The sequence below is a fragment of the Pestalotiopsis fici genome (assembly GCF_000516985.1).
Source record: "Pestalotiopsis fici W106-1 unplaced genomic scaffold PFICI_Scf_1, whole genome shotgun sequence".
NCBI classification, from domain to species: Eukaryota; Fungi; Ascomycota; class Sordariomycetes; order Amphisphaeriales; family Sporocadaceae; genus Pestalotiopsis; species Pestalotiopsis fici.
Window position 1 is genome coordinate 4077300 of NW_006917091.1, and position 17000 is coordinate 4094299.

At 50.8% G+C, this 17000-nt stretch overlaps 7 protein-coding genes across 7 annotated transcripts; 2 read left to right on the forward strand and 5 right to left on the reverse strand.

Annotated features, from left to right (window-relative positions):
• Positions 1-596: 596 nt before the first annotated feature.
• PFICI_01246 (uncharacterized protein) lies at positions 597-2026 on the reverse strand (the record flags this gene model as incomplete). Its single annotated transcript, XM_007829827.1, has 3 exons — positions 597-899; positions 961-1868; positions 1954-2026. 3 exons carry the CDS (start codon positions 2024-2026, stop codon positions 597-599), a joined length of 1284 nt encoding a protein of 427 aa, XP_007828018.1.
• A 629-nt stretch (positions 2027-2655) lies between these two features.
• Positions 2656-4366, reverse strand: PFICI_01247 (uncharacterized protein; the record flags this gene model as incomplete). The annotated part of the gene is made up of 3 exons (XM_007829828.1): positions 2656-3005; positions 3067-3943; positions 3998-4366. The coding sequence occupies 3 exons, from the start codon at positions 4364-4366 to the stop codon at positions 2656-2658; spliced, it is 1596 nt and encodes a 531-aa protein (XP_007828019.1).
• A 933-nt stretch (positions 4367-5299) lies between these two features.
• Positions 5300-6159, reverse strand: PFICI_01248 (uncharacterized protein; the record flags this gene model as incomplete). Its single annotated transcript, XM_007829829.1, has 3 exons — positions 5300-5957; positions 6018-6078; positions 6132-6159. 3 exons carry the CDS (start codon positions 6157-6159, stop codon positions 5300-5302), a joined length of 747 nt encoding a protein of 248 aa, XP_007828020.1.
• A 1409-nt stretch (positions 6160-7568) lies between these two features.
• PFICI_01249 (uncharacterized protein) lies at positions 7569-8328 on the forward strand (the record flags this gene model as incomplete). The annotated part of the gene is made up of 2 exons (XM_007829830.1): positions 7569-7836; positions 7904-8328. 2 exons carry the CDS (start codon positions 7569-7571, stop codon positions 8326-8328), a joined length of 693 nt encoding a protein of 230 aa, XP_007828021.1.
• Positions 8329-8739: 411 nt separating this feature from the next.
• Positions 8740-10556, reverse strand: PFICI_01250 (uncharacterized protein; the record flags this gene model as incomplete). Its single annotated transcript, XM_007829831.1, has 2 exons — positions 8740-9990; positions 10032-10556. 2 exons carry the CDS (start codon positions 10554-10556, stop codon positions 8740-8742), a joined length of 1776 nt encoding a protein of 591 aa, XP_007828022.1.
• A 1822-nt stretch (positions 10557-12378) lies between these two features.
• Positions 12379-13508, reverse strand: PFICI_01251 (uncharacterized protein; the record flags this gene model as incomplete). The annotated part of the gene is made up of 3 exons (XM_007829832.1): positions 12379-12538; positions 12617-13291; positions 13354-13508. The coding sequence occupies 3 exons, from the start codon at positions 13506-13508 to the stop codon at positions 12379-12381; spliced, it is 990 nt and encodes a 329-aa protein (XP_007828023.1).
• Positions 13509-14051: 543 nt separating this feature from the next.
• PFICI_01252 (uncharacterized protein) lies at positions 14052-15421 on the forward strand (the record flags this gene model as incomplete). Its single annotated transcript, XM_007829833.1, has 3 exons — positions 14052-14130; positions 14435-14997; positions 15062-15421. 3 exons carry the CDS (start codon positions 14052-14054, stop codon positions 15419-15421), a joined length of 1002 nt encoding a protein of 333 aa, XP_007828024.1.
• Between the last annotated feature and the right edge of the window lie 1579 nt (positions 15422-17000).

A 17000-nucleotide genomic window follows, 5' to 3' on the forward strand; every position in this document is an offset into this window, starting at 1 on the left:
GCTCACGTTGACGCCCAAGCTGCCACTATACTCCTTGGGGACTATGGATGATGTGCTGGACCTGTAAAGCGGCCCAACACTTGAAGATGCGTTTCAGACCAATATCGTTGGGAGTCTGGTCATGCTATTGTGCTTTGAGAGCAAAGGACTGTCTCCGAGTGGCCGCATTTAGAGTGGTTCTATCGTTATTCGTAAATGCCTGGTAAAGACTGTTCGAGGCCTGGGACGATATAATATATCAAGCGTAGTGACAGACACCATACAGAGCACATGTATGCAAGTTCATGTTCCATGCAAGTTGCTGAGCGTGCCTAGTTTTCTAGAACAGACTAGAAATAATCGAAAACATGGTACAGATCATGCAGGCAGGTCACGGAACAGGCACAATGTCGATCTAATCTAGCGCCATGTTGAATTATGTATTGCTGTTGGTTCTTGGCTCGCAACTAGAATATACTTTTCGCAAATCCCTCAGGATTTCAATCTGTGCTGTGTTTGCGTCTAAACAGTATAATCACTACTTTGACAGCTTACAACTCATTCAATGAAACTCAAGAAACCCAGTCACACCAAGCACCGTAAGGCAGTTGAAATGACTACCGCTTCTTGCTTCTCTTCTTGGCCTTGCCGCTTGCCTGGGGCTTGCTGCCACTGACCTTGGCCAGATCTTGAATGCTCTGCGAAGTAGCGTCGAGGAGTTCGAAATCATCGTTCGAGTCGGTGCTGCTTGGGGTGCGTTGGGGGATGTCAGAGTCATCGTCGACAAGTTCCTCGACTATCTCTTGCTCCTCGATGACATCCTCTTCGGTATCCTTCTTTCCAAAAATGCGGCCAAAGGCCCATAGAGGCAGTCTTACCAGAGCAGTATCGCGGATGGTGGGAACAGGGACCTCATTCGGCTATCAATATAATCGTTAGCGTTTCTTGCAATGAAAAAGAATCCTTGCAAAGCAAACTTACGTCGAGCAGAAATTCCTGGACATTGCCGTCTTCGTCTTCTTGTTCCAGATAAACGTCACCGAGGGAATCCACGACCAGAATCTTGCCATTCTCTGCAACAACGCGCTTCTTAGCGCCCGTAGGTCCTGCACCGTTGCTCGGCTGTGTCTGGGGAACTGGTGTAGCACTGCCGCTAGCATTCTTGACACCTCGAGGACGGCCGGAACGCTTGCCTTCCTTGGCGTTCTCTTTCTTGGCCATGCGTTCCTGTTCACGTCTCTGTTTGCGGTTTGTCGGCATCATGGGGCCTTGCTCGTCGTCGGCGGCCGGTTCGGGGGTAGGGGCTTGTGCTGTAGCACCGGCTTCCACTCCCGGGATGCCTAGGTTGTCCCCCCAAGCAGCATGACGGGCAAACTTGATGTATCGTTCGATGAACTCGCGCTGACGCTTCCAGCCCATGTACAAAGCAAGGTAGTGAAAGCCGCCGCCACCCGCGAGGAAGACGCCAATGAGCACAGTACCTAGACCGGGGCGGTAGCGACTATAGTAGTAGCCCGTGCCCTTCCAGGTGGGAAAACCGTGGGCCATGAAGTGATCGTATCGGGCGCGCTCGGCGCCGGTGAGAATATTGGCAATGACACCCAGGCGTGTCTGTCGCTCGCCTGCAGCTTTGATGGCAGCCTTGATCTCCGACTGGGTAGGGGGCTTGGTAACAGTGACGCCGGGCTTCGACTTCTTGTTCGACTTGGCGGTACGGGAATTGAGTTGCGCCTTGACCTTGTCGGGGTGAAGCGTCTTGGACTTCTTACGGTAGGCGCGCTTGATCTCATCCTGTGAGGCCGAGGGCGTGACACCGACGAAGTCGTAAAAGGTTATGTTGGCACCTTCGTGGGTCATAATCTCGTCACGCAAGCGGAAGATCTCGTGGTCTGCAATCTCGTCTCAGTCAGTCTCCTCGCTCAATCTGAGCATGTCTCAAGCCATCCATGTGAGAGCTTGAATATCGTGACGCACCTTCTTTGCTCCATGCTGACACGAGAGGCGTCACCAGGGCAAGAAGCCCAACAGAGAGGGTAGAAAACCTCATCGTAGTGTGCCTCGTTCGCTAAAACATCAACAAGTGTTGCGAACAAGAAAACAGATGAGGTCTGCAAGAATCGTAGTGTGACGGGGACGATCCTTTTTTTGAGAGCGCTCCAACTTTTTCTCGCCTGTGATATTTATCCGTGTCTGTCAAATGCAAGGTGTCGCTTCGGTACTGGACGGCACTTGCCGCTGAAACGTTAGCGAATCGTAGGGGCCCGAGCTGGAGGCGAGCTTGCTTCCTTCTCAACTAAAAAAGGGGTCGCGCAAGGTCTGGGTGGGTAATGAACACCGCTGTTCAAGCCCCCCCCCCCCCCCCTCCCCCTGGCTCCCCCACATCATGGTCGCCCAGATTGTGAATGGTGGGGTTCCGTGAATTTACTCTCTGGATTATTTTAGCACCCAAAAGGCATCCGAAGTTGTCTGGGAGTGCCCAGCTGTGTGGTTTTGCCGTTGACAATAAGCTATATGAGCCTATCAAAATTGAAGATTTCATTTACTTGGAATATATACCCACGATTCCACCTTCAAATTTGAGCCGCTTCCCCGTTACATAGTCCTCTGAGCTCTCCAAGGTAAGCCTGGTAAGGTTTTAAGACATATATAAAAGGGTTCTGTAGAAGAAAGTGAATCTCAGAATGGTATATCTACCGCGGGGCATATCTCATCAACCTTATGATCTGCCAAAGCTTGACGAAGGCGGCCCTCACTTCTTGGCACGCAGAAAATCCGATATCTCTCTGGCGCCATGATCAAATCCCGAGGATTCTTCATTCCCGTTCTTGGATTTGTGTCGACTGTGCCGTGCGACTCGAGGCGAAAGCTGCTTAGCAGCCTCATAAAGACGAGATATAGCTCTCTCGAAGCCAGGAGATGGCCCGCGCACATTCTGTAGCCAAGGCCAAAGGTGAAGACAGTCGCGTCCGGTTTCTCGATCCAGCGTTCTGGCCGAAACACCTCTGGGTCGTCCCAAAGTTCATGGTCTATGAAGGTATTCAGATAACCGAACCTGTATAGTAAGAGGGTGGTGTCAAGCTGACTTACCCCAGTTGCAAGCCATTGCATTCATATAAAAAGTCGTGCCCTCCGGTATCCGCACACCGTTGTAATCAATGTCCCGGGTCGACTGCCGGGGCAAGTTCAGTGGGACCACTGTGAAATATCGAAGAGCTTCTTTTGCTAAACCGTTCACATAAGCGCACTTCTGGTCGTCTGAAGCATCACACAGAGGATTATCGGACCCCTGAAACTCCTGTATCGCTTGATAGGCCTTGTCTTGGATTTCTGGATGCTGGGCTAGAAAGGCCATGCTGTATTGTACAGTATTCGATACCGTCTCGAAACCACCACCGAGGACCGAGAGGCTGATTGAGATGAGCTCAACGTCACTCAGTGTCTCTTCCTTGAACTTGATCACATTCGCTTGGATACATGGCTTGTTCGATCCCATGGCTACCTTCTCTGAGAGCTCGTTATTCAAGGTCCTCAAGTAGTGGTCTCGACGATCGCGCATTTCGCGTGCCTTTGCCGACGTCTTGTTGATGGGGTTTAGTCGTAGCAGAGGGATATAATCCTGCAGGTTGCCAGTGGTTGACCTGAAACGATTTAGCTCTTCCTCAACTTCTACTATCTCTTTGAATAACCTGTCCTCGTGGGACGGCACCCGTACACCCCAGTTGATGGTCATGGCGAGCGACAAGGACAGCCTCTGAATTAGAGGCAGAGGGTCAATAGGAACTTTCCCTGCCTGCCCATAAGTGAAGAGGTCTTCGATAAAGGACTTGGACTCCATATCAAAATATGGGACATAAGACTGGATCGCTGGTCGGTTCAATGCAACTGCTACACCCTTCTTTTTTCGCTTCAGCGAGTCGTCATAAGGCGATGTACCGATAGTCAAGCCAGCTGTACTTGAAGCAATCTTCAATACCATTAGCTAAATTTTTCGGTCAGGATTATACATATGATTGTATACCTTGTGGAAGGTATATGTCGTAGGTCTCGAGCTCAAAGCTTGGGAATGCGAGATCCAGAGCGTCTTTGTAGCAGCAGCACTGTTGACGACGACTACTGGCACATTGCCCATTTGCACTTGGTAGACGTCACCGTACACCTTTGCCCATTCTTCGTATTTTTCTGCTGCATTGGTCCGGATATCCCAAAGGTTTCCAATCAGTGGCAAGCCTTTTGGGCCGCCCAATCCGGGAACCCGGGCTTTGCTGCGGGAGAATTCATTGAGAACGACATATGTAACGAACGCAATTACTAATGACAGAAACGTCGATTGTAGTAGGTGGTTGACGAATCGTTGCTCTGCTGTATGTACTAGAGTTTCCAAAGCCATGGTAAGGACCGCGTGCTCAAGGAGGGAAAAAGACAATCGGTGTATGAAATGTCAAAAGGTGAAGGAACTTTTGGTGCCAGTTCCCCGCGGCTCAGATCTGTACTTGTATTGTTCGTTGGAGAAACCTACGATGGAACGGCAGTTCGTACAATGTGGGGGAGTTGGGTATGTCCCATGGCATCCGTACAGCACAGAGCACAAATGGGATCGCCCAACCATGCATTGGCGCATGATGCAGACGGGGGGCTCTTGGATTTGGGGTAACGAAACCCGAACGACTTCGTAGAACACAATGGCTGCCCCGGCCTCTCACAGTGTTGCTGACGCCTATGGTGTCTTCTGTCAGATCTATTATGAAATGGCACTTGAATACCTCTAGTGCATCTTATTAAGTAGATAAACTAGGATTCGTTATTGGCTGCTAGTCTTTAGTCAACGTGACTGTACAGAGTAATGTACGATGCGGTTTGGGCTGCTGTTTGAAGCTAACCTTTTGTAAGACCGGAACTCGCTAGATACCAAATTCGAGTCATGGCATCAAAGCCGGTTTCGTCTCTACGAGCTACATCGCAAGATATGGATATATTCAAAGAGAGTTTCAATGTTGGCTAAACACTTCTAGTGTTGAGTTACAAAATTATGAACAGACAAGGCTACCAGGCTACTGTAACTATTACTGATACACTATCTATAAACTTCTATCACCGCATAGGACAGTTGGACTAATGCAATTTGTTATTTAAACTGTCTACGTAACTAAACAAGAGCAAACCATCCAACGCCGCGCCATCATTATAACCTCTTGAGGATACCTCAAAGTCTTACGCATAATTGTCAAGTGTTGAAAAGGAATATGCCGGGACAATCCCAACAACTCAGATGCTAAATGTGTTGCCTAGAGGCCAGCATCCGCTCCTCTCTAGGTGAAAGTCCTTACACACCCACAGAGTGCGAAAAGATCTTGGCCGCCAGCTGCGTCAGGAGCGTCGCCCTTTCAGCCTGCGGCAGCTCCTGGAAGACCTGATAGACACTCTTTCCCCTGGCATCGCGGACAGCACCTAGTCGATTTCCCGCTACGGCGCCTGCCATGAGCCCCGGGAAGTTGGCAATGATGAAGCCCAGGACGCCGCCACTGACGCCGCCGGCCATGCCCCAGAACGTGCCATTCTTGCGATTGTCCTGCTCCGCCATGCCCTCCTCGCGCAGCATCTCCTCGAATACGTCACCAAACTGTTGGTTCTGCGTCTCCTCCCGGGCCTGCTGCGTGTTTGCCGTGTTCGACTGGCCTGTAAAGTAGTTCCAGGCCCAGGAGGGAAACCCTCCAGGCATGCCGCCTGCTCCTGCAGCGCCACCGGTGGGAATCTCCTCGTCGAATTCATCCTCAAAGGGGTCCGAATATGTTGCCCCCGAGGTAGTGTCCGGGCGTCTGTGACTGAAACCATACGTCTTTCGCTGTGAATCGTATTCGCGACGTCGACTCGCATCTGAAAGTGTGTAATATGCGTCGTTGACGAGTTGAAATTTGCGAGTACGCGCTGCACGGTCGGGGGAATCAGCAGGGACCCGGTCTGGGTGAGTTTTCAGAGCGGCTCTGTGCAATAATGTCAGTTTAGAAAAGCAGAAGGCGCGTTTCCAATATATTTGAACCTACTTTTTGTAGGCATCCCGAATCTGTTGGGTCGTGGCGGTCTCAGAGATCTCGAGGACCTTGTCTGCCTTGCGCATTAGCATCGCGCATCCATACAAATGGGAAGAGAGGACTTACAGTAGTTGGGAGGAGCGGTGCCAGCCATTTTAGCACCTTTGAGGTAGATAAAATAGGGGGGAAATGTGAGGGTATTTCACTGGGAATGGATGTAAAAGATAGAAATTAAGGAGAGGAGTTGGCAATATCTCGTCGAAAGACCCCAAAATCACCAAGGTATTCTCTGTTCCCTCCCTACGGCAAGTGGGAGAGTGGGATGTATGAACAGTATGGACAGAGACGTCATATATGTGGCTAAGAGAGGGAGCCAGAGGCAGGTGAAACGTGGCTAGAAAGTTCTTATCGATAGACGCCACAAAAAGGAATGCCAAGCCATTGAATTTGTGGTCTGTGCCTCGAGGTGCCTGAATGCACTGATCCGCCTCTGGCTCGACCTGCCTCTTTACCTCCGAGCACGCCAAGCAGGGGGCAATTGGGGCATCGTACTTGGGACCATCTGCCAGTAATCGCTCCACCCGAAAATCCCATCGAGAATCCCTTTGGGGGCGCCTTATACTCAAAACAGAATCCGCTACATTCGTTGAGGGGCTGCAGTAGCTGCGGCGATCGCAAGGGTCCAAGAGAAACCAGCCCGTGACGGTAGTAAACCCGTCGTCCAACTCCAGCCCTCCAACCTTTCAATTGAATCTGTCCAGCCACTCCAATTGTCGGTGAAAGAAAAGGGCACACGCCCCCCCTGGCAGCAACGGCACTGCTACATAGTTACTGCATCTTCGCGGATCCGGAATTCTGCTCTGATCAAATCACGTCCCACCTGCATAACACTCTCACCTTTGTGGGTTTGTCAGAAGGGTCAGGAACCAAAGGAGAACAGTCACTGTTGTGCTCTCACGCAACACATCGGAGCATCTACAACTAGAAGAGGAATTGTCAACACGTAAGAGGGTTGTCGTTGCATGCGTTCCAACGCTGCTAAAAACAATCTAGACGAGCCGACTCATGCTTTGCGACCCAAAGTTTCTCCAGTCACCCACGACGATATACTCCACCGAGGTCGCCATTTCTGCACACCTTTTGGTCGCCGCGCCTGTTTGACTTTGCTTGCCTCGTTCGAGCCCCCAGGACGATCGTGGATCAAGTCGTGTGCATTTCCACCCCTACAGCCCAGCCAGTAGTGGAGTCTCTTGCTGCGAGTAATTGACTCACGACTCGCATTCCCGCGCGCCCGAGCTTTTTCGTGCCGTGTCATTGGATCAAGGAAAAGGCATTCCAGGCTCTACTATTCCCTGCTTTTTCACGGGAGCAGCTTCTCATCAAGACACGATTCATTATTTATTATATACATTACCCACCCGAAGCTCAAAGAGGCTATCGGGGGTGATTCATCTTGGCCAGGTTATCCCAGACACTTGTTGTTCTTCCTCTTCAGTATAGTCGAATTGTACTTTGCGCAGCCCGAGAAAAAACTATATTCGCAAAGGTGAGAACAAAGTCGCAATGGGCTTCTTCGATGGCTGGGACGGGGCCTCCGTCGTTTCGGGAAAGTCATCTCGCAAGCATCATCACCACAAATCATCATCGTCCCACAAGCACAAGCGATCAAGGTCCCGCTCTCGATCTCGGCATCGACACTCCAAATCCACAAATAACTTGGGCGACTTCTTTGGCTTTGACCAGCACAGCAGCCATTACAACAAGCACAATGCCTCGCGGGGATCCTTCTTCAATCTGGGCAACAGCAGCTCCCGGAGCTTCTTTGGGCTAGGTAAGCTTTCCAGTTCTTATCTTTGAAAACGTTCAAGGATGGTATGCTGACTTTGGTACCGGTCAAGGCCGCTCGTCCTCTTACTACAAGCGGTCGCCGCGCTCCAACTTCATGCAGCGCATGTACAAGCAGCTCAAGCGACTGCTTCGTGACCTCATCTACTACGCCAAGAAGCACCCGATGAAGGTCTTCATGCTAGTCATCATGCCCCTCATCACGGGTGGCGCACTCACTGCCCTTCTAGCCCGCTTCGGGCTCCGTCTGCCCCCGGGCCTCGAGCGCATGCTCGGCATTGCCGCCAGGACGGCAGGAGGTGGCAGTGCGGGTCTAGTCGGCGAGGCGGTCCGCATGGCCAGTGGATTGGGTGGCTCCGGCAGCGTTCATGTCGAGCGTGGACGAGACGGTCACATGGCATGGGAACGTCGAACAGCGTATGAAGACGATGGCTGGGGCGATGGGTTTGTCAAAGGCGTGTCGAAGATGTTCTGGTAGTCGTTGACGGATATTATATGGGCATATTGGTTTCATGATAGGATAGATATAATCTTCTTGGGGCAATCTGGATGGGAATTGGGAATTGGCCGGCTAGATTGCATCCTTTCTCGGATCCGCTCCCCTTGGCCGATGATGGATTACGGGCCAGGTATATATTATGAGCAGATGACGACAATGTTGGTTCTGGATACCCTGCTGTTTAAAAAATTATGGTTACGAATATAGAAAAGTTGCATCATTTTTGAAGACCATGTGTTAAAAAGTGCATCACACAATCAGGGTAAACATGACGCAAGTAAAGCGTGCCGAGGAAGAGGCAGGAAACAAATGCATCATTGAAGTAGAAAGTCTATCGGTTTGGGTATACAGGAGTTGAGCAGTGCTCAAGATTGCATGTCATGTGATCGTTCAGTTCTTTTTCCGTCTTCTTCCGCCTCCGCTGCCACCAACAGGTTTCCGCTTGGTAGGAGAAGATCGCTTGCTTTTTTGTCTCTCGCGTTCTGGAGATGGCGATGCTTCCTCAACGACTATGGCAGCATCTGGAGTCCTGGTACGAGACCTGGTGATATGCGCACCATTGCCGAGATCGTCGCTTGTCGTATCGCCGTCACCCCCTGAACTAGTCTCGCTACCAGGTGTGCCTCGAGTTGCAACTGGAACAGGTCCGCGAGGCCCGTGACCATATGCGCCTTGAGAACCCATCCAGAATTGTCTGGCGGCTGCAGCGCCAGACGGAATAGGTGGTGCGCGCGGTCCGGATGTCTGGTAGGCAAATGGATCTCGGACATCTCTAGATTCGCGAGAAGAAGATGAAGCAGGGCGCCATTCAACGTCATCTGGGTACGGAAGGTGAGATGACGATGATCGCGTAGATGACCCTGACACCTGCCGTTGAGTCGGAGGCGTATTGACATAATTGTACTCAAACGGCGATGAATTCCCAGACTGACGATGTGAAGATGAAGTTGCAGATCGAGGTCGTGTCCGCGGGCCATTCGAGGGAGGGAAAAGCCCCATTGGCGGGGCGCGTCCTTGATTACTGTTTGCTGTAGCTGGAGATGGGTGTCGTGGAAGAGTGTCATCTGATCTTGCGGCGCTCGATCTCGTGTTATGTGAAGGTGGCGCATCGAATTGTGAAAGCGGAACAGCAATTCGTGGTTCTTTTCTCCGCCGCTTGTCGCTTCCGCCAGAAGTTTGTCGTTGTCTAGCTTTTGCTTCCTGTTCAAGTCGCTTTCGTCTGCGCTCGAGTGCCCTAAGTTCTTCTTTGCTCAACTTGACGTCTTGCTTGCCCTTCTCCTGAGCCCTCCGTATTCTAGAAAGGGCTGATTGCACCAGAGCATTATCCAGCTCCAACGTAGCGGGATCGTCGACCTCGCTGTCTTGGTCAGAGCTCGCCTCTGTATCCTCCTCCGTAGACTCGTCCCCTTCACTGTGTGCATATACTCTCCGTTGTCGTCCGTCTCTACCCAAATCGACCCCGGTAAATCGTAAGGGATCACTGGCAAACCGTCTGTTGCCAGATCGCGCCAGGTCGGCGCCTTGTGTATCCGTATCATCACTGTCCACCTCCTCCACCACTCTTTGCCCCGAAACCCAATACTCGTGTACCCCCTCTTGAGGCGTCCAATTTCTCCGCTCACGCCTCGATGGTCTTCCCCACTGGGGCACATGTTTGGGAGCTCGCGGCCGACCACCTAGACCGCCTCCCCAGAAAAAGCCTCATCGATAGGCTTGTCCATAAGTGCGGCGTGTCCAATAATGACAACACCGCTAGCACCAAGCAACCAAAGAACCGTGCTGAAAGTCGGGGCAATGAGACCAAGGATGGCAACAGTGACAAACAGACCGGTGTAGAGCTGCGAGGAAGTAGCACGGAAGGTTCCGATGACAAGATCCTGACCATTCAGACGCCCAAGAATCCACAGACCAGCAAAGAGCAGGACGATGTCGAACAACAGGAGCGGGCTCGTGACCAGGGCGTAGATGCTGAGAACAAAGAAGACAACCATGTAGTTGCTGGAGAATTGGCCCAGGTTGTAGTTGACTCGCGACTGCATCTCAGAGAAGTTGGCAGGCTTGGACAGACGCTTGAAGTCGAGGAACTCGCCGACAGGGCGGAGGTTCGAGAATCTGCTGGACAGGGAGGTGTTGCGGAAGCCATCGAACCGGTCGCCAATGTTGAGACGCGACGTCAAGGCGTCGAGAGGAATCTGAATGCGAGCCATTGTGATGTAATGTTATAAATTGGGCGTGATCTAGGGAATCAAAAATATTGGTTGTTGCAGACAAGGACCACGGAAGATATGACAATGGCGACGCCGCGTAAACAGATTTGTATGATGCAGGAGGTCGAAAGTCTTGTGAGAGTCGAGTGAATGGTGTCTGAAGGAGGGATGCTCTCGTAGTCTTGACAGACCCAAGTATTCGGGATGGAGACTCTGTGTCGTTGAAGGGAGAGAGAAAGATTATCTGTCAACAAGCTTCAAAATTAGAAAACGTTGCGCTGCGCCTTGGGATGGGCAAAAATTTTGAGAAGTTGCAGCCAAAAAAGCCACGGTGCCAGGCCAGAGAAAGGGGGCTGCTGCTACTAGCTTACGAATGGCGCTTTCTTATTAGAAGGACACTTCCACTCGTGTACCTACTACGCAAGCTGGAAAGGGGGGTGTCAGATTAGGTCACTAAAATTGAGCGACGTAATGAATGCAATTCAGGTAAATGTGTGAATGAATGAAAGACTTTTGTGCGTATGCTCTGGTGCAGGGCTTGAATAGCAGCTGGCTGTACTGGTCAAGGTTGAAGATGGTTGACTAGTGATCTCGCGATAACAGGTTGCTTTGCTCTTGTCCTTTCCTCTTGGCTGCTGGGGGACCAAAAAAAAAAATCCATAGTGCAAATACTCACGTTTCAATCGCTTTGGAGCCCCGGGCCCCAAGGGGTCGGCACAGTGGAAACGGGTGCGCTAGCAGACCCCTGACCGTGCTGGAATTTACTGTTTGCGCTGTGGTGGCTTAGGGATGAATAGGTAGGTATGAAAGACACAGACAGACAAATTCCGCCTGTGCTTCCTCCTTCCTAGATGGTGTTTCCTATGCCTCCCTCAGCGACCGAAACGAGACGAGCTGAGGTGGAAAAGGCGATGTAAGAGAGAAGAGAGGGAAGGAAACTAGGTCACGACTCTCGAAAAGAATTTTCTTTCTTTCTATCTACTATCTTGCCCCTGTTGAAGCTAGGTAAGGTAGCGCTCCTGCGAGCTCAGCGGTTTCCTTGGAAGCTGCAGTGCCCTTCTCTTCTACGCAAGGACAAAGGCTGTCAGCATCGAACAAGTCACCGCCCTAAGGTGCAGTAGCAGCAAGCCAGATCATCATCCAAGATGCGGGCGGGAGTTCGGCATAGCTCGGGTAGGCAGACAGCACTGTAGCAAAGCAAAGACATGCATGCCCAACGCCACCAGAAGACTGAATAACTGGACAAGCTGGACCAGTGAGCGTTTACTGGAGTAGAGTAGCGTTCAACGCCTCATTGATTTCAAGGTTGCTACCTTGGTTTACGCTGCCCATCTGCCGGCCAAATCCTATTTGCTGGCAATTTCCATAGCATGAGACAGACACAGTGAGAACTGCCCAACTTGAGGCGGTGGTGAGTCTCCTCAAAGCCCTGCTTTTCTAATCTCTTTGTCCTATTTGGTCTAACATTTACGAGACTCTCCAGTCTATCGGGGTACTTACCAGCATGTGTCTCTCTGATTGAACAGTCCTATGCCCTCTGCCATTGGCAGACAGCCATGTGTTCGATATAGTGGACCAGAAGTACGAAGTATGTAACCTAAGTACATAGACGCACATTAGCTTGAGGGGTGCTACACCATCTCCGCTGCTGAAAGAAAGCATGATGTTTATCCTGCACGGCAATGTTTGATAACACTCCACACAGACTAAGATTTGTTGCCAAAAATCAATTCATCACTCTCGCGGTGTGTTGTTTACACATATCACAATGTACACCTAAAAATGAGACATGGCTCCTCCTGTTCAGGACACGAAAGTTCGGTCAAGGCTTCTCCAGTACAATAAGCGCATATCTGAAGGTTCCATTTGCAAACCCCCTTCTCATGGCTCGAAAGGCCTGAAGAAATGCCAGACCATCCCGTCCCCAAGACAGTGCAAAAGCCCATAGCGAGGGCGAAGCGACTAGAGACCACGATATATCCCTTCATTATGTCAGCATATCTCGCCAAGTCTCTTGAATGTCAAGTCAAATAATGCTGAATGAAGAAGTGTAAACTCACCAAGTCTTTGCCACATTCTTACTTATATCAACTGGTCCTTTGAATACTCTGAAGCCCGCCTTTTCTGCCATCTTAACGTATTCGTCAGCAGTGCACATGGGCGGTAAAAGCATTCCATCTTCGATTGGCTTTATATCTGCCTTATCCTGCTCTTGGCTCAAATTTGGGGCCTTGAACCAGTCGGCAATGACGAGGCGAGATGATTTCCCACTTGCAAGCAGAGCAAATGAAGATTCGAAGAACAACGGTTTGTTGGGGAAATGGGAAAGAGCCTCGGAAATCCAGACACAATTGAATCCGTCGCTTGGCTTGTCTCCGGTAGTTTTGAAGTATTGCAGCATCGTCTCTGCATCCAATTCGACAAAACGAACACTGCCTGGGGGCAGTCGTATAGTCGCACCAGACGGGTCTGTATGTTCGGTACTTGAGGTTTCAGCAAGTGACAATCGCTTTGCCATTTCAACTTGTTTGCCGCTTATTGTGAGACCAGTCACGTTGCAAGCCCGCTCTCTCGCCAGATACCGAGACGTGCCTCCAATACCACATCCCACGTCAAGCACGTAGCTTGATGTCGGCAGTGCGGACAGCTCGAGGAGATACTCGATGAGGTTGACCTGTGCCTGCTCTTTGGTCTCATTTGGTGACTTCCAGTATCCGTGATGAATGTGCTGGCCCCTGATTGTTGTTAGTGATCATGTCTGAAGATCACAGACAAAGAAGTATGACATGGCAAGTACCAGAGAGAGTAGTAGTAGTCGGATGCGACATTATAGTGCAACTGAATTCTTTCCTTTAGGGATGCAAAGGAAGCATGAGCCTGATAACCAGGAACGTTATGCTGATCGCCAGGATGAGAGTTGCTCTCGCCGTTTACTGGAGTTGGGCTAGACATTTTAGACTGAAACTGAGTTCTCCTACTTGAGACTGACTCCTTACGGTTGGGGTAGAGTTGCGAGCATTATTTATTCAGAAACGGGTGAACCTCTCTTGGAGTAGCTTGGTTGGAGATAGTACCTGTGTACTGCCAAAGATCTAATGCATCGGACCGGTCCATCATGCAGGGCGTCTTGCTATCACATCAGTGTGGGAAGACGGGAAACAGAATATAAAATAATTCCTTCTATACTATCTATCTACTCTAGAGGAATAATGGGAAAGATTCTCATCATCTGTCAAAATCACATACACCATTGTCTGGATTACAGTGATTTGGCACACCTTCCAAAGCTTGACACCACTTGTGATAAGATGTCATCGCGGGGCAACTGGAAAGAACATGCGCTAAGCCAACTACGGTCAAGGCTAGTTTGTGCCTGACAGGGATCGCCCAAAAGTCGAAAGCGACATCATCCTTCTGTTGCCTTCTGGAGAGGCTCCCAAGCTCAGAAGTCGCCCATCTTGTGCTCACAGCATCACCAAACCTCGCGCCGCCAAGATGTCAAAAACTGTCGAGATCCAATCGCCTGAGCAGTTCAGTGAAGTGCTCAGCAAGTCACGCATTGTTGTCGCCGACTGTAAGTTTATGCTACTACTTCTTTGCTCTGTTCACCAAATACCCCGCCGCCGCCCTCTTGTCTGGGTATGCAAGTATCAGTGGCCGGTGATCAGAACGCATCAACTCGTCGGGTCGTTACCGCCGGTGCTCGTGTGTCAAGACTTCAATGGACTAGTATATTGGGCTCTAAAGCTATCTATGAATTATGGAAATCCGCTGTTTGACGCGGAAAGAAGAAACCACGACCTCTTTGCTCTGACCCGATCAGAGCATCTTGCAACGACATTCACCGATTGAACATTCCGCTGACAAATCCACCACAGTTTATGCGAACTGGTGCGGCCCTTGCAAGTCCATCGCTCCTTTCTACGAGCAGCTATCTCAGCAACTTTCGAGACCGAACATTGCGACTTTCACAAAGATCAACACAGAAGGCGACAGAGCCAAGGAAATCGCAAAAGCTTACGCTGTCACGAGCCTTCCCACGTTTATCATCTTTCGCGATGGCAACAAAGTAGAGCAGGTCAAGGGTGCCGACCCGAACAGACTCAAGTCCATACTGGAGAAGCTCGCAAACGAGATAGAGACTGCTGGTGAGGCAGGCAGCAGCAGCAGCAGCAGCAGTGGCAATGGAGGCATGACTTGGTTAGGTGCCGATCTTCCTCGAGGATACTCGGACATTTCCGACATCATCGACATCCGCGGCCTCGAGCTCTTGAATGCTGATTCGAACGAGTTCTCTGTTCGAACTCTGTTCAACAAGCCGAAGCCTTCCTCGTTGGAGAAGAGCTCCTCTGAGAATAAGGACTGGGTAGAGAGTGATACTGATGAACAGCTATTGCTCTTCACTCCCTTCAACTCGGCCGTCAAGTTGCACACTATCCAGGTATACAAGATACTCCCCTAAATTTTTGAAGTGTGATTGCATGTGACTAACACGGAAGCGCTAGATCACTTCACTTCCACCACAGGCTGGCGAGGATGATGACGAGGATGAGATACCCATGAGACCCAAGACAATCAAGTTGTTCACCAATCGTCCCCACAACCTCGGCTTTGACGAAGCCGATGACATTCAGCCTACCCAGGAGATCGAGATTGGAGAGGACGACTGGAACGAGAAGGGCACCGCCTCCATCAGCCTACGCTTTGTGCGATTCCAGAACATTACCAGCCTTGTCCTTTTCGTCGTCGACGGCGACGGCGATGGCGAGAAGGTGCGACTGGACCGCGTGAGATTGATCGGAGAAAGCGGCGAGAAGCGAGAGATGGGCAAGCTGGAGAAGATTGGAGACGAACCCGGCGAGTAGAAGGCTACGTACAAGGCGAACGGAGAAGTTGCCGGTTACGTGTTATGCCGCCTGCCGCGGTTGCAGTCTCACCTTAGTTAGTCTTGTTATGAGGGGCTATAACGATATCAAGTCGCAGCCTCTATACCCTCTAATGCAAGCACGATAAAGCACTTTTTTGAAGAATTTTCGTCTTTGCAGTGAGTATTAATTGAGAAGGCTGGAGGCTGGAGGGCGAGATTCAGCTGCTGTTCAACGATACCCACCCATAACGCCAGCTTGCCAGCGACGGATGCGATGGCAGCGCATGCCGAAAGCAAATGCACTGCAACTTGTATCCGCAGACTGACAGGACGGCGGACCAATCCTTCGGCTCCGGCAGCATGTCAAAGGAAGCAGTATCATATTGACAAAGTTGACAGAGCAGGCTCATTGGCTGCGCTCAGAACGCAGGCAAGGTCAAGAGCTGACGACTTCATGTCACAATCCTTGCGAGCGCTGCAGTAGACTGCATATCACCAGGAATGCGCTCGCACACCATCATGGGGATCTCACATTGGATCTGATGGGAACAATATGGGGAGAGAAAAATTCTACGAGCTCTGACAGTCATGAAACTGGCAAGTCAATCCGAAGCCTCGTGGGGATAAGACACCATGCAACGTCAAAGAGTCAGCCAGGTCATCGGGATCTACACGTGTACTATGAAAAACCTGACCCCAGCAAGAGTTATAGTTGACGAGAGAAATGTCAAAGCGACAAAAGAGGCCTGCATACAGCCAGAAGATGCCGTTTGATCTTGCCTGACTCGTAGCTGGCATACCAGACAAGAAGCCAGGGCCAGACTGCACGAGCGGCAGAGAAAAACAAAACAGATTGAGTATTTTTATAATGTCCGATACTCCCACCGCGGCTCTTGGAGCAGCTTCCGTGAGGAAACCGCAAGACCAAGAGACGACGCTGGAGCGGGAGGTAGCGATTGCAATTGGGTTGTTCTGTGGCAAGACTGACGCACTGTGAAATATCCGTGGAAATTTCCGGTGAAGGAAGTCGGATCAGAGCAAAAGGGGAAACAATCTGAGTCTATGCCAGCCGCACAACCCAAAAAAGGGAAAAAAAGAGAAGCCTTTGATGGCATCTGAAATTTTTTGGCTCGAATTTAAAGGGCTTGCTGCTGGGAGCTTGCCCCACATTTACTGGCTAGGTAATAAGCTTCCCTGGATACATAAGTACCTGGGTAGGTAACAGATGGCGGGGAGGACGCCCCCAGAGGCCTTTGCAACCAACTGCCCGCCCAGCAGCAGCGGTGGGGCCGGCGTCCGGCGAAACTCGAGTCCTTCCTGCGGTCTGCCAGCGATAGATTGAAATCCCCCACTTCGTTGGTAGGCAAGATACTATAATCGATAAGCTAATAGCACTGGCAATCTAGGGCCAAGCCACCTGAATCAACGCGGGGCTGGCGGTGCCGGATTGTAGAGAAAGCTGGAAGAGGAGGTATGAATGCCACCTTGTAATGGGCGGCGATATCTATGCGAAATCCATGGCTTCTCAAGTATGTTGGCCGTACTATACTTGAGCTGAATGAATCCCACCTCAGCTT